This window comes from Argiope bruennichi, chromosome 7, assembly GCF_947563725.1.
Source record: "Argiope bruennichi chromosome 7, qqArgBrue1.1, whole genome shotgun sequence".
Taxonomy (NCBI): Eukaryota; Metazoa; Arthropoda; class Arachnida; order Araneae; family Araneidae; genus Argiope; species Argiope bruennichi.
Window position 1 is genome coordinate 65,437,257 of NC_079157.1, and position 17,902 is coordinate 65,455,158.

General features: G+C 26.9%; 1 protein-coding gene across 1 annotated transcript in view; it reads left to right on the forward strand.

The window, feature by feature from the left end:
* The first annotated feature begins 3,068 nt into the window (after positions 1 to 3,068).
* Positions 3,069 to 17,902, forward strand: part of LOC129975657 (macoilin-1-like) — a 112,859-nt gene continuing 98,025 nt past the window's right edge. Inside the window, exon 1 of the mRNA XM_056088763.1 lies at positions 3,069 to 3,300. Within this exon, the coding sequence (XP_055944738.1) occupies positions 3,221 to 3,300 (80 nt within the window). The 5' untranslated portion in view covers positions 3,069 to 3,220. The remainder of the gene's footprint in view (positions 3,301 to 17,902) is intronic.

Below are 17,902 nucleotides of genomic sequence, written 5' to 3' on the forward strand. Positions count from 1 at the left end.
AGTAAATCATTGTCCACGCTGAGTTTCGATTTCGCTTGTGAAGAAAATGTGACTTACTGAAACCTAATCCAAACTTGTTACCTGCTTGATATTAAGTGTTTCATGTGTTTATCAGAATGTTTGTTTTTTTACTGCTCAGAAGTATAAGGAAAATTTTTGGCAACGTTGTATTAGATTTTTTTGTGGAGTGATCGGTTATTGACTCATCTTTATGAATGAAAAAACTTCAATCACTATCATATCTCTACAATAGCTATGAAAATAGAGCTAATGCCATGTGACTGACCTTTAACCCATTTCATGATAACATTTTAAAGGATATTCAACTCGTCATCTCCATTTGAGAACTACTCAAGGCCTGAAGATTATATTTCCGTAGGGACTGACCGAAAAAAATACGTCAAACAGCAAATTTTCAGAATGCCATGGTGCTGTGAGAATTATATACAAAGAGAGTAGCACCTAATATTATACAAAATGGTAAAGTTTGCAAAAGTAATACTATAGTACTATACTATCTATAATACTATAGTATTTCCTACAATATTGAAACAGTGGTAAATGTAAGAATTTTATTAGTGAAGCATTTTAAGAATTATTTCTTAAAATGTTTTCATGATATTGTACGATTTTATACAGTTCTGAATAATATATTATATGTTGCTAAATAATATTACACAAAAATGAAAGTTTAAAATTTATCTGCTAAAGAGGAAAAAATTTCAAAGTAAACTCAGATATTCGCATAGAATTTATTAATTATTCTACTGCTCCTATTATTCCTCCTGTCACATTTGAAACTTACCTTGAATTTCGAACCCAACTCTTAAGTTGCTCGAACAGCATCTTATTCGCTGGAGAATTCTATCAACAAGGACTTGGAATAGTGGATATATTTTGGTAACGGAGATTCACTAAAGAAATTCTGCTTTGTAGGAAATATCATGGAATTAGGACATTTAATTTTGAATAATCCCTTTAAATAAGCTAATTTTTTTTTTCAATTTCTAGTTAATAATGTGATTTAAGTAAAAGAGAAGGAAAGATTTTTTTTTCAAATAATTATGATTTGTTAATGAATATTTTAAGGAAATTAGGCTCGAAATTAGTTATTTTAAAATTATGATTTATTTTTCCTACTCTATAAATTGTTTTTTTATTTTATGTTAATTTATGAACAAAAAAAATTCAACATTAATTAAGAGGCGAAATGTTCTCTGTGTAACATGGGTTACTCACTGCACGTACTTGATAGTTGACTAAAGAAGATAATTTTGAGAGTAAATGTGATGATTCTTTCATTTAAAAATAATCAACTCTATAATTTCAACAGGTACGATAAGTTTCGTAAACTTTTATGTCATTATTATGTTATATTGACTAGGCAGAGCATCTAATCAATCTTCTATTTTTATTTACGGTACCCAATTTTATGTATACTATTTTAGAAAAAACAAAAAGAGAAGAATTTTGCATTAATCAATCACAATTAGAATGAATTATTCTTTATAATGTTTGCTTTTAATACCAATATGAGTATTAATAAGTTTCTGATGCATTCTTCTTCTATTCCCACTTTTGAATAACATCGCTTTTGAGTTTAATTTCAACTTTTTGTTCACCTCTACGCGATAAAATTTTTTTTCGAAAGAACTGACCTATATTTCCCTTCATGGTTGAAAATCTAAATCCGCATAATATTTTAAATTTTGTATAGTTTATTAGAGAAAGGAGATTTTTTGATACAGTCATTCCGAATTATTTTTTCAATTAAATTTTACTTCTTGTAGTAAACACTTTTTTAATATTACATCTTGATTTATATTTGTCAGTTTTTAAAAATAATTTTCAAAATATTTCTTTGTTTACAATTCGTATTTCAGTATTAAATAGACGAAACTAGACTTGTACAGAATTCAGAGAACAAATTTGAAGAGATAATAGTGATAAACAACTAGAGATCCTTATTTATCGAAAAGTGAAATCGAAATGCTCTTATTGTAGATGGCGCTTCAGTAATCCACTCATTCAGTTGTATTGCTGGACATTTTCGAAAATTAACGGAAGGAAAACTATTAAATATATTAAAATAGTATAGAAAGAATGCACAAATGAATTTTTATCGAAAATTATTTAATTTTTTGCTATTAAAGATTACGATGTCGTTCATTTCAGGATAAAAAGCACATATCGAAACTGCCACGCATTAAATTTACTCTCAAGGAGATTTAATGCGTCATGGAAATCGAAAATAAAAAGAAAGGGGAAAAAAGATTCGATGCAATACAATTTGATGATTTTTCAAAATCGGAGAAATGTATTTTTTGAAACAAAATTTTACTAAAAAGGTAGCTAATAAAAAATGCTAATTCTTATTTTTTTATTTTTATTAAAATTGATTATTAGAAATTATATTTAGAGTACAAAAGACTTTAAATCGATTTAAAATAATTTTTTAACTATATAAATCAATTAATTTACTTTCGTTAGGAAATTTTCGCTTTCTGTGAATAGCGAGGGCGTGACTGAGGTGTGTCAACTGTATTATCCAATAAAAAAGAATTCCAAAAGTTTCGTAAAAAGGGGAGATTTTCATAATATAAATAGAATTTGAAAATTTCTATGATTTGGCTTCTCAGTTAAATAAAAAAAAAATCAGGTATTTAAAATATATGGAAAAGAATTAAAAAAGAAAATTATTTTTTTTATGTACAAAATTATATGTTCATTTATTTATAAGTGTTTTAAATGCTAGTTCATTTGCGCTTCTTAATTTTAAATTTCGAGATTATGAGGATTCTTAATAAAGAAATTAAACTTAGTTTTGTTTTCCACTTATTTTTTCCAGGAGAAAAAAAAATCGTATTGTAATATAAGTCATAGCTATTTTAAAGTATCCTGAAATGATTTGAAGTAGATTACAAATAGAAACTTCAAAAATAATCAATATAAATTTAAAAAAGTAAATATTGATTGCGACAAATCATTTCGAAACCTAGAGAAGCAAGATTTCAGTTTTGGGTTTGAATATTCTTCGAAATTACTACTTGACGCGCTTTAACGGATCGCTACGCATGCGCGTACATCGCGAGGTATATGCCCTGAACGAAAACAAACAGTACGCTGAGAATAAGGGATATTCCGAATGGTGTTATAAATTTATTGTGAATGTCACCGGTGGTTTAACACAACGATTGGAATATAGGAGTCATCTGGGAATATGAAGCGGCGAAATGCCGAATGTGGAAAAATCAGAAGGCCAGTGAAAAGAACTAAAATAGCAGAAGGTATTTATGGAAGGTAAGCGCTGCTTGTAGGCCTAGTCTTCTGTACGAATGATCTAACTGCTTTACTTTCGCGGGTTTATACGTCAACATGGCTGACTAGCATAATTTAAAATTATTATTCAAAATATTCACATTTCATGATTTTAATTAGAATTTCAGTGCACATTCAGTACTTCCGTACGTCAAAAGCCTGGTGCATTGATTATACTTTATCGGTTTCGTACGCGCGCTCAAGACCGCTATTTACTACCACATGTTATAGTACTCGTGTTAGCCGTGCTTGCGGCATTTAAATTACTATCACCTTTAAAAGGTGTTCAGTGACCATTCACTTATTAAATGGCTATAGTGTATGCTTACTACAATGCTCTTTATGTTAAGTACATATATTAGTGATAAATTCTAGCTCCTTTTTTTAAAAAGGGGAAATAATAAATTTGAATTTTGTTTATATTTTTCTTCAAATTATCCTTACTTCCTCTTTGTTTTGTTTAATTTTTATTTTCTTCTGATTTTCTAAAATAAAAGGCATTTAAGATAAGAGTGGTAAAATTTACTTGTCAAATAAATAGCAATTGTTATGTTTAAATTTGCAATTAAATATTTCTTTATCATGCCTATAAAATTTTAAATTTTTAATCATAAAATATTAGTTTCTGCCAAAAACCCCACTCTAATTACAAGATTTTTTTTTTTCATTGTGAGCATTTTGTTTTAAATTTAATATAGAAGAAACAAATTTTGAAACCTTGTTGTTACCATTCATTTATTTTTATGGAAGTTTTCAAATTTTCTTTCATTTATGATTTTAAGTAGTCACACTATTAATATAGATCAATTTTCCAAAGTATTAAGCTTGATATTCAATAATTTTGTTTTTGCAAAATAAATATCTTAAATGAAATTTAAAAATTTAAACAGCTATTGAATTAAATTGTAAAAACTTTTAAAAACTGATGGTTGAAATTTATTTTAAATTAATAAATAATTATATTATTTTTATACACAAAGTTTCTCATTGAGTTTTACAAAATTTAAGCTTTTTTGTTGTATATGATATGCTTTTATAGTTGTTTTCAGTTTTTTCTTATTCTAAATATCAACTATGCTAAGCATGTTCAAATTTTTGTTAAATTTGATATCATTTTTTTAACTAGATTTTTTAAAAATTTAATATTTTATAGTATGTAAGCAATTAGCTATCAAGAGTATTTTTCAAACCATTTGAAGTGAAAATTGAATTAAAAGAATTCGTTGGCATCTTGATAATTTAAAAATATTATAATTACTTTGTTTTATTTTTTTTACTATGAACTTAATATTGTTGAATATTCAAATTCTTGAATTTGTTCCAATTGTGAAGGGTTATTAGAAGCAGTTATAACAACTATTATTTACATATGCATAGATAATTCTAGAAATATTTAATATTTCTGCAAATATTTAAAAGAAATTCTGATATTTATCCCATTTAGATTTTATGATTTATTTTTTACAAAAAATTATGTTTTTCTGGTATTTATTTGTTGAAAATTCCAGCTTTTCTCTCTATTTATATCAAGCGAAATTGTAAGTTAATGAAATGCAATTTGGAAATGATTGAATTTTTTTTTTGGGGGGGGGGCTGGATTCTTAATGGTTTGTCTTTCTTTACTTGTGACAGGGAAAAAAGTTTGAATTTTCCTTTATTCTCCATCAGTTATTTTAGTATATGCCAGATGGCATCTTGTTAGCAACATTTCTTCTTTTCTGGGGAAAGCATATTTTAAATTTCTAAAAATTTTACTGCATAAAAAATTACTTTATTTTGTCTATAATATACATAGACATTGTATGTATATGTTTCTCTGCCTATATATAAATATACATGTCTGGTATTAAATATAAAATTTCACGATTTTAATTTATGTTGCTACAATTTTTTTTTTCAAATTAGACATTGTTTTTATAGGTTAATTGCTTAAATTAAATAAATTTTATCTAGTTTATAAGAACTGTATTATTGTTTTGGCACCTGTCATTTGAAATAATTATGAGCATTTTCTTTGGTGTTTATTTTATATTTCATTGTAGATCAAAATAAAAAAAAATTTTTTTTCATTGTATTGCATTCTGAAAGTAAATATAAAATTCATAAAATGCATTGAAACAGTTACTTTTTTTTACTCTATGTATAACCAAGTATTTTAATATAATGACACTCATAACAAGCTAAAAACTCTCTTAAGAATATACAAGTTGAATTATTGGATCCAAAAAATATTCCATCCTTGTAATTTTTAGAAAATACAAAAATAAATTATAATTGAGCATTTTAAAACTAAATACAAAGAATGAAAAACAACTGTTTCCCCTTCTTAATTTTTTAAATTACTAGATGGGTAAAGGGAAATTATTTGTCATGGGAACTCCTTTATTTTATACATTATAAAGTAAATATTTTAAATAATTGAATTCCTGTTGTAATAATCCATCATAGACATTTTATTTAAGATTTTATTAGATAACATGAAGTATTGATAATTTTCCTAATATGTTATATTTTTTATACATTTGATGCTTACTTGATAGGATTTCTTTCAAATATTATTGTTATAATATTAAATATTAAGCAAAATTCAATTATTTATATTAAATTAGATGATTTTTGTTTGCAAAACTCTAAGATTCTTAATATTTTATGTGATTTTTCTGATGACTATATTCTGTTGTAAAATATTATGCCATGTTATTAAACTGTTCATGATAATTTGTTATTTTCTTCTTTATATAAAGCCATAAAGAATAGAAAATAAAAAATAATAATTCAATCTTAAAATTATTTAAAGTGAAAGATTTAAGCACCCTAAATTTCTTGATGTGGAGGGAAAAAATGCATTTTTGGTTAAGTACACTTATCCAAACACGTTGAGGATATTAGATTCATTAATTGGACTAAACGAATTTTGCTCTTCAAATGGACTAATTGGCTTCTACTCACTTCAAATTAATTCATTTTTTTTTTAAATAATTTTCTGAAAAAGTTTTTGTAAAATATCTTTCAAATAAAAATCTACCATTCAATTGCATGTGAAAACTTCTGATTGGTTAATCTACTTTAAAATGTCATTTTTCAGATTCAAAAATTATTAAATGAAAGATTGATCCCCAAATTCACTACGAAATTATATTTTATTACAGATCAAATTTCAACAATAAAAAGACATTTCTTGCTATTTAAAATGGGCATTTTATTTTGTGAACTGTTATTATAGAATTAAAAGATTGAGTTGAGTTGATCTTATATAGAATTGATTCAGATTCTACATTGGATGAGCGTATATTGCTCTGTACACTATTTTTGCTTATCATTAATAATAAAATTTCATGAAGCAGTTTTGATCAGATGATTGTTTTTGAAAATGAAAAGAAACGAGGCTTTTTTTTAAAAATTATTATTAGTTATTATTTTTTTAAATATTAGTTTGCAAATTATGTATGTGTCATCATGTTAATTATTTCAGTTTAGAGAATTGAAAGTGTGCTCTTATTACATTTGTATTCAGTTAAATAATAACTGGAAAAATGTCTAAAAATGAAATTATTTATGCTTTAACCACATATGGTCTGTTTTAAAGCTTGCAGAATTAGGAATACAGCTGCATGATAAATGTTATTTTTTGAATGACATCTGATTTCTTATTTTTTTACATTATACTACAGTGTGACATCTGTTGGGTTTACTCTTGCAAGATATATAACAATTCAAAAATTAAATTAATATGTCTTATTTAACATGAATTATGTGATCATGAAGTTATTACATTTTCTTCAACTTTAGGCCACTTTTCACCATATATTTCATTTTTATAAAGTAATTAATTAAATAAAGACTTATTTTGATTGCGCAAGGAAAATGCTGAAATAAGAAGGATTTAAACCTTACGATTCTTTAACATTTATTAATTAGGAGCGTCAAGGACAAATATGAAGTTTAAAAGAAATTAATGGCTCACAAATTTAAATTTTGACCAGCTTGAGCATAATTTTGAGATAAACAAATCTACATACTAGTTTCTCCTTATCAAAATGCAAATATCAGTTTAATAATTTTACTCTGATTATATTGATAAATTTATGCAAGGTGGGTATTTCTTGTAGTTAACTTTCCCCTTCTTTTATGGTGTAAAAGTTATTATCGAGCATTATACTTGTCTGTTTGCTGATAGTAAATTGAAGTGTTGATAGTGTGAATGAATGAATTGGTGATAACAAAAAGCATGATAGAATAAAGTTTTTAAGGCATTATCTTTATATTTCAGGAATAAGCATTTTTATGCCTATATAATTATTCTAGATGAATAATCTTTATAAAACTCTTAAATTATGAGTAAATAAATAAATTAGCTTTTTTCCTTTATGTTGCTTCTTTTTCATATGTTCTTTTAGAAACAATATACTTTATTGAATGGTACCTTTTTATAAGAGGTAGTACCATTCAATCTAATGTGTTTTTATTTCTGAATGTTATCCCATCCCCTATAAAATTGATGTTTTACTCATAAATTTTTGGTGAAATTAAATATACAATTGTTCCTAATAGTAAACTGAATTCTTAAAGCTTTTAAGAATTCATTTGCTTCCTGTAGAGGTGAAGTTTACAATTTATGAATGAATTTTAATCTTTTTTTTCTTTCTTTTTTTTGTATTGGTTTACATTTAGTATTGTGAATATATAAATGACTTGCCTTTTATTTTTTTAAATATCTTATTATGAATGTTGTAGAATTTTTTATATATATATTTGTGTTCTACAACATTTTAATCATATAAATTTGTAAACCAAACCCTTGATCATTATATTATAGTTTAGTCATTGAGAAAGTAAATAATTCATTATTTTGGCAACCTAATTGGATTTATTTGACAGACATATAGGCAAAATAAGAGATTTAAATATCAGGAGCAGGCATGTGAAAACTGTGAAATGCTCTCTGCAATTTTGCTTTTTTTGCAGAGATTGAAGCCTATCTTGATAGAATAATTTTGTTCTAGTGGGAAAGTCTTGTAAATGTCATTAAATTTTTTATTTCATTAGGTAATCTGCTGTACACAAAATATAATCACCCATTTGCCTAATAATCAACGAAAACAATTCTTATTACTGAGTAGTGGTAGAAGTAATTGTATGGAATGGATATTTGAATTACTAAAATCCTTTTTTTATATAAAATTTTCATTTTCTAAGATTTATTTCATAATAATTGATAAGTAATAGTTCTCTAAATCATCTTATTTAAGATTTCTTATGTAACTTTATTAATTCTGAACAACGTGTAATTGAGGTTATAATTGTGCAGATTGAAATATGTTCAACATATATAGTATTGGACCAGTTTAGACTGAAAAAAAAATCCTTTTTACTTTAACTTCTTGCCTTATTTAGGCAGAAATTCATTTAATTTCTGCTGTAATAATATTTTCTCACTATTTCTTTTGTAAAAATTTAGTCTTAATTTCTGCTGTAATAATATTTTCTCACGATTTCTTTTGTAAAAATTTAGTCTGTTTTAATTTCTAGAAGTTTGTCATTTCTACTGTTTCTTATTTTTTTTATACATTTGCATTAAAAGGAATGAGATTTTTATTTGCTTAAGTATGTTTTTTTTTTTTTTTGCTTTGGAAGTTTTTTTTTTTTATTTGTATTTATTGTGCTAATTTTTAAAAATTAATCTGTTTCATAATTTGATTATTCTACTTACGGCATTTTTTCGATTTCTTTTGGATTGGCATCATTTGATATTTCGGAATTATCAAAGTTGAGCTATATTTTAAATTGTATTTCACATATGAAACAATACTTAAAGGCGTGCGCAAAGTTTGTGTCCAGAGCATTCGAAGATTGAAATATGCCGCCCACGTTCTTCTGTTTACTAGGATTCGCCCACATCTCTTTACCAAGCGCACGATTATTATTGACATGAGGTAGAATAACACGTTTAAAAACCATTTTATTGTAATGATCATTTTATCTCAAATTACTAAATAAAGATTGTAGAGATACCCAATGAAAGACTGAATGCAGAAAAAGGTGCTACTTTAGATTTAATCTACTTATCAATGCGATCAAATAGAATAAAACTTCCGTTACACCAAAAATTAACACATCTTTCGACCATCCGTAAATCTGAGTAATTTTGGATACGTGCCAAGTTCTTGCAAAAACGCAGCACTACTATTTTTAAATTCGTAATAGTAATTCGCTAAGTGTTTTCTATAATTATGCAAACAGTTGTACTTCTTTGAGTATGAGTGTCGACAGTTCCAATATGCGATATTCAATTAACCGAGGAACCTATTCTTTTCAGTAATGCTTGATTGATAATTTGATAATCGTTCGTTATTCGATTTAATTTTCTATTTTTAAATTTTATTTCTGCTTTATATTTTTTTCCTTTTTTAGAATTGGAGATTATATCATAACTCGGCTTTAACGGATTTATCAGAAATGATTATCTGCTTTTTAATATTCGACCTCGAAGTTCGGATATTTTAGATTCTTCTGCAGTTTTTTTTTTTCTTTCTTTAATTTACTGTTTAACGCATGAATGCAAATCTGCACCCTTTGCTTTTAATGAAATTCATTAAAAACCAAAGGATAGAAGAAAATTATAACAAAAATTTCCAGAAAGAATTATTACTATGAGGAATTTGGATAAATTTAGAATGAAATTTTCTACACTGACTGACTTTCAAAGTTACTTCTTTGCTAGTCACTCGCATCCTAATTGTCAGTTGTCGGCACGCATATTCTGGACTTTGTTGTGTATGAAGAACGTTCAAATTTTTACAAGAGCGAAGTAGATTTTTTTCCCCACCAAAATATTCAGGCGCTCAGGTGCCTTTTTCCCTATCATCCGACTATGTTGTAAACATAATTTGAATGGAAATTTCGCATCTTTTTTTTATTTTTGCTGTTTAAAAAAAAAAAAAAATGTACCATTTTTTTTAGTTTGTCTCTATATCAATTAGAAGCCAAGTTATAGCAAACTATTGACATGTAACTGATGCTTATTTAAAATCATTTAAAAATTTTAAATGCGTTTCCTAAAGGACGAGTTTTTTTCATAATTCTACTGAACGAATATCGTCATATCTCATAATAATAATAATATTTTAATTAAATTTATAATTAATGCTCGTTATATGCAAAATATAATGAATTTTGGACGATGTTGAATGCTCTACAAGTGGATTTATAGTTGTTAAAAGTATGTATTGTTGGAAAAAAATTCCAAAATTTTATTGATAATTTCATATATTACACACAAAAATTTTATTTTTGAATATTATTCTTAGATAATAGTTACACTCTAAAATATGTTACACATGTAACGTTTCAAATAAGAATGGGAAACTAACATTTTTTTTTCTCTAGAACAATCTTAGTTTTTGTAAATAAATGCTAAAATTTACATCAAATATGCTTTTTCTTCAAAAGCTACATATATGTTTAGCGTTTCCATGCGTTTTCAAATTCCATAAGATTTAATAACAGCTCCTTAAAATTGAACTTCAGAGAATATCGATACTTAGTGATTAGAAAAAAGTTTTTTTTTTTTAAACTTCAATTTTTTTTAAAGACATTAGGATCGTGTTCAGGACTATTTATCACCTGTAAATCTTAATTGTCATTTTCTGGTAACTCTGTTCTTAATTACTATTTGTCCGAAAAACTATATATCATAATGATAAATATTGTAAATGAATTCATATTCATCTTGCGTTTGTTATTTTACATTTTTGATTCAAAGCATCAGTAATGAAGAAATTGGAATTTTTAAATTTTTTTTTTATCTAGCTTTATTTTTATTTTTTTAAAAATCATGATTGATTCATACTCGGCTTTTTATCGTTGTTGTTTCCTTGAAAAGAATTATAAGGTTGTTAGTCTCTCATATTTTCCCGGAAAATTTTTCTCAAATGGAAATTTTATTACTTTTTTTTTTTTCATTAGTAAAAAGTTTTTAATGAAAATAAACACTTCGATTCTTTCAAATTCCAAAAGCTCTTAGAATGTTCCGAAAGCTCTTAGAAATATTTTTAAGTTTTCTGTCCATAAAATTCCGCGAGGAAAATTTTTACGATTAATGTTTAAAATTAAGTTATTTAATTTTTTTTTATTATTTTAAAAAGATAAAAATTTCAAATTTCGAAATGAAATTTTGTCAATTTTTATTCTTTGCTGTAGATAATTTTTTAAATATTATTTTGAACTGCTTAACATCATTTGTGCCATATAACGTGAAATAGCTCAAACAATTAACGTATTCGTTTATCAGAATTTAAGTGTAATTATTTTGTATTTTATTACAACAATATTCAAGCAAATAATTTTTCTGTTTAAAAAAAAAGGATTTAAATTTTAAATTTATAATAAATCATTTTGGTTTAGCAAGAAAACGTGATTATTGGCTTGCTACATCAGCGTTTCTTGTTCCCATTTACCCTCAGGTGTACGGGCCGCGGTGACCTGGTGGTAAGGTCTCGGCTCGTGAGCCGTAGGGTTTCAGGTTAGAGACCCTCGTCATCTGAACGCGGTTCAAAATTACGAGGTCCGTCCCAAATAGCCCTAGTATTGCTTTACCACGGGACGTTAATATAACTAAACTAAACCTTCAGGTGTACATGAAATGGTCTTAGGACTATGTGGAATAAAAAGTTGTAACAGTGGATATTGATAGACAGATTAAAATTAAGGCAAAATATAAAAAGCTTTGCAGCAACTGGTATTTCCATTTTCAATTACTTCATTAGGAGAAATAAAAACTAAACTATAAGTCCAAACTAATTTTAATTTAGGAAGATATATGACCGTTTAAAAAGCGGTCGAGGTGAATATTTTTATCTGCAAGATTATCAACTGGTAAGCATAAGATAACTGGGTGACACTAGATAAAAATTGGCATATTTCAGTAAAATAAATTCGCAAAGCACGTAGGCAATTTGGCATTAATTTCTGTAGTAAATTTTCTTTTTTCTTCTAAAGAATCTGAGTTTCATCATTAGTTGTTATATAAGTAAATGTGTGCGATTATCGATATGCAAAATTTTTGCATAACTAGTAATAGTAAAAATATTTTACGTTATGATATTATTACTATACCTGTATGTAAATGTTTGTTTATACATAATAGGGCGTGGTTTGGGTACTTGGATCAGTAACGATAGGCTAAAGGATACGCAAGTCAAGATTGAGAAACGTTGGACTCCGCTGGTATGGATTTTAACGGCTTTGTTTAATTGAATTCTTATCGGTACAGAAAAGTTCGATTGTTTTCCATTATGTACTTATTGTTCTTAATAACAGTTATTGATAAGTTTTGATAAAAATTGAACAACGATATGGACATTTATTTTATTTAGAGAAACACTTTTTTTTATAGATGAAGCTGTTGATTTTTATTACTTCGTTACTAAGATTAAATTGAACGAAAGTTTATCTTTGTTAAAAGAATTGGGTATATATTTAATTTGAAATTGATTGACAGAAAGAAAAACAATTCTTTCTCTTTCTCTCTTTTTTCCGGGTGGGAAGAATAGAATTTATAGTTGTCCTCGAGATATTGATTACTCTGTCAAGTTTTTAGACTTCCTCATGACTTAAAAAGCTGAATTTTGTCGATTTGGTGCTAAAAAAGTGAGCTGAATATATGAAATTCGGCATATAATTTTATCAACAAAATTCTAAATGTACATGCAGTTTTGGAACAAATTTCTCATATGTTTGTTAACTAGAGTATTGTAGTAACTCTGGTAGTTAACTCAACTATCCTGCAAGCTAGACAAATGAAATTTTATATCTGACCTGACTATCAAAATCACAATCCCATTTTGAACCTATTCTATCAGAGAAAGGTTCAAATGAGTATCCAAGTCCTTCACTGTGTTATGAAGCTTAACCAAAAATAGGAATATCATGCGATAGTTGAAGAGAGAATACACCCTCGGGTTTTAATAGCTAATCATAACACTGAATTTGTGGTACAAGTATGCTATATAGAATTTCATTTTATCGCGTATCTGCTAATGCATCAGGAATATTTTTGTAATCGTGATTTAGTTACCCATTATTTTCTTGCATATAGGGATTTAAGTAAAGAAAGTAACGAATTCTCTGGAAATTCGACATAAGATTTTTATTAATTTTGGAGTTTAAGATCTCTCAAACTCTTAAAAACATGTGTGACAGCTTATCCAAGCCTTTCTTTGTGTATTTATTTATGAGAATATGAACACAGTAACTCAAAAATGCAGTGAGCTTGATGGATGAAATTTGTTATGTGGTTTAGATGTCATTATTGTATATTTGAGACCAAATCGGTCACTGCTTTATAATGCGACACAATGTAATACCGAAAATTGAGGACAATATTCCTTTTTATTTTCAATTTGATGTATGTGCATGTTTTTTGCTGCTGTTCAAAACTTACTGTTTATTTTAACGTAATGACTATAGATTGGTATACTTCCTACCAATAAAATTTGTCATGCGACATGCATGATAAAAAATTGTGAAATATATTCTACAGAGCATTCCGTGCAGTCCATCTTATCATTGTTGTGTTTATAAACTCGACTTTTTTCAAAATTTTATTAGATTTTTTTTTTTAAAAATTTAAAATTAATTTTTCTTTCTTTGTAGCTTTAAAGCATATTATTCCAAGAAAAAAAAAAAACCCAAATTAAAAAAATCTTTTTAATAGTACCAATTTTATTTCCATAAGATTTTCTTTTCTTTAAATGTATTAAATTTTTAAAAATAATTTATAATGATACTTTGCATTGCTCTGGTTACCAGGTTTATATTCATGCACATTGCGACAATATTAAATTCATTTCTGTATTGTAAGTTTTCACTGTTGCCTAAAGAGGTAATTAGAAAGTAAAGCCGATGTATTAAGCTGAGAAAAAATATTTCTAAGTAGAGGTTCGGATCTCTATTACTCCTCCCACTATTTTGAAAATTATTTCTTAAAAAAAAAGTGCTATTTTAATAAAAATAGTGTGTGCATAATGGAAAAAAAAAAAATAGAATTAATTATCATTTTTCAGATGTTTAATATCTTTCAGAAAGCATGTTCGATCATTTTGTTGAAAGAGTTTATTCTGACTTTTCTAGATTTAAGATTAATGTGGAGGTTTTAGGTGAATATACCGATATTAAAAATAGCAAATTGAGACAAAATACGAATTTAAAATGCCCTCCTATTCTGAGAATATAAAAGTGTCTATAAAATTATTTTTCAATAGAAATTGTCTTTTACAATCATAAGTGAGATTATAATTCCAAATGGCGTAGCATTCAGTCTGTTTAGTGTTGAGCTTATGAAATTTGTTATAATATCCTTTATATGTTTTCTTTGTCACTGCATAATTTAATACTGTTTGGAGGTGACTGATTATATGCCAGAAATTTTATCGGATTATGCTCGAACGACCTCGATATGGCCGTTACGGTCAAGAGCCTTAGTTTCCCCCCTCTTTTGTACCGTTGTTTTATTGATCGATTTTTTGAGTAACCAACGGGTAAAAGCTTATCTTCTCGGCACTATGTAAAGAAATTAATTAACAAATATTTGCTTCTTCGGCTAGATTTTTTTTTCTTCCAATGGAGAGTTTTGGAGTTCTGATTTGATATAAAATGACACCAGAATTATTCTTTGTTTTAACTTGAATAAGGAATATCTCTGTTTAAGGACGTCTCATCGTTCCACTTCAGAACATCATGATAAAAAAAAAAAATTCAATATATGCTTTAAATTATTTTAAAAATGGAGAAAAACAAAACAAGGACTTAGGCTTATTTTATTAATTTTAATCTTACTCTAAACTGTGAACAAATCTATAATCCTGATTTTTACTGGTTTGTTATGAACAAATTTTTCGAAAAATGCTTCATACTTTTGTAAAGATTGAAATGCATCATTTATAGGATTGTCTTGAAATTGTTGTTCCCTTCTTACTGTTTCAAAGGCTATTAATATTTCTTGTGAAGTTTTTTTTAATTGCCTCTTCATTACTTATTGACTTGTCTTCATAATTTTTAATAACTCATTTGCTACATCTTATGATACGATATTCATGAATTACAATGCCTTTATTAACGAGGAGAAAATAAGACATATCTGACTTTCTGTAATACAGCAAAGGCACATTAGTAAGTTTGGTAGAATTTATTGGAATTTTGACTAACAAAAAATTGCCGAACACACACACAAAAAAGAAAATTCTTGAAATTTTTTTAAAATATGAAGAATTTTTTTGATAATAATGAAAGGTTCTTCAGAGTAAATAATCAAAGGTTCTACAGAAAATTTCTATAAATGGAAGTTTGTAGCATGAAAATGTTACTGTATTTTATTTAGATCTAGGCAAAGCATGCGTTTCATGGAGATTGAATGAGTGAGGTAAAGTTTTAATGGCGCATGGATCAAAAAGAGAATGCAGCGCTACTTAAATGAAGTAGTGTTAGACAGACAAATGAGTTTTCGATTTGAGAAGAGTTTTTAATTTTTGTCTTTTATAGAAAGAATAAAAATTGTTAATTAAGAAGTGGAAACCGAAGTGGAAAAAAATTCTAAAAATCCTGTTTAAAGTTCAATTCTGAGCGTTGAAGCTTTTAACATTTTTTTTTATATCCAGACCAGTTATATGTTTATAATATTATTAGAATTTAAATTTGACAGAGTAAAAATTAACCATTCTTAGATATCACCAAAGAAGAAAAAAAAGTTACTTGGGATATTAAAATATATCAAATATTTTATTGACTTTTATTTGTATCAAAATAACACAAGCCCCTGTTTAATTATATAATATAGTTCTAATGACAAGAAGTTAAAAAGCTAGTCAAGAAGCTAACCTCCTTTGCGATAATCTTCATTGGAAAAAAGTTGGACTTTTTGCTTGACAGCATGCTCTCCTTCAATTAACATGTCACTTAAGTGTTGATAAATTTTGGAACTAAGTGTATTTAACCACTCTTCTTATTGGCAGATACTCCCCACCCTCATTAAGAAGCCTTGTTATACAAGCAGGCTTCGCTCTATTTTAACCTTATTCTAAGCGGTTTTTGCAACCAAACATTAAATACTGTTTTACCAAATTTCCGAATTCTTTGTAAAGCTTCCATCTTACGTTCAAGTTGATAAAAAAAAAAAAAAAAAAAAAAAAAATGCATATATATTGTCACTCACGGATATCGAAGTCAAATGACGGATTTAAAAGCTGCTTGCTCCACATTTTTTTTTACACATTCTTGAGCATAGAATTTGATCTTCGTGAATCATATAATCTACAGCTGTAGGAGTTGAAAGTTATTCCTTTAGAGACAATTTTTCAATTTCTCTTTTCCTTCTATAATGACATTTTCGATTCATGGCACGCTTCATGTGCTTGTTGATGGATGTTCCGTGCAGCTTTTTGTATAAAAACATGCTTAAAACGGGCTAAGAAAAAGCATTGCTTCTAACTTTCAGTGAAATAGAGCAGAGAGTGAAGGATGTGAGATATTTATTTGCCGTATTCCCTTACGGAGGGAACTCTCCACATGGGTGAGATGATTATCTAAGAGTTTGACTCAAATTTTGCAAGTTAGGGATTTTCTGCCATTCTGAATTGAGCATTATAGCAAAAAAGGCGTGAATGACAACTCATGTGCTGAAATGGTTATTATATGATAAATCTTTTGCCTGAAGATGAACTTCAACATAATTTTAGAATAGAACAAAACAAGAATTCAAATTATTAAAACAAAAATGGTGATAAGCGATCAGATAGATGTCTTTGCGTTGTTCACTTTAACAAAACAGTGTCTTTTATAAGAGCTAAATTCCGCTAGCTTTTATTTCAAAACTGGTTTTTACGTATCATAAAATCAAATTCATCTTACCTCTGAATTTATTCTAGCATTTTCTTATATGCATTTGCCTTGTAAAATGTAAATGAAATGACATTGAATAACAAGAAGTATAATACAGAGTATTATACAATCGGGTGAGATTTTATCATAAGTTGTCAAGCTTCGTTAACTCTTTTGTTCATGATTCAGATCAATTGCGCTTTACTCTTTAAATGTATATAGTAAAAAAAAAAAAAAAAAAAGGAAGGGTTAAAAGTTTTCATAGAAGGGTTTTGTCATAGGTTGAATTGCCATCTTGCGTTCAATATTTGAAATTTTTTATCGAGAGAATAAATCGTAATATTCCTCTTATAATGTAACATTCATTATATATTTTACATACTATACCGATGTTCGACTATATTTTAACTTGTGACGAACATGCCTTTAAAACTTTGTTCTGTCTGTCTCTTAAAAATTAAAAATGCTATTTTTCAAGCAGATGTCCCTTTTGAACATGATATGGAATCTCGGATTATTTGATAAACAGGCGTTTAGTAAAATTATTATAAATCATGAAAATATTAGGTGAATATTTTTATGTATTTAGTTGTCAAAACTAAATCATTTGGTGATTTATAGATTACTTCTTTTTCGTTCTTTCTGAATGCTTTTGGATAATTAGAAATTTGGCAAGATATAGATTTTTATGGTGGTTCTTTCAGAATTGAAT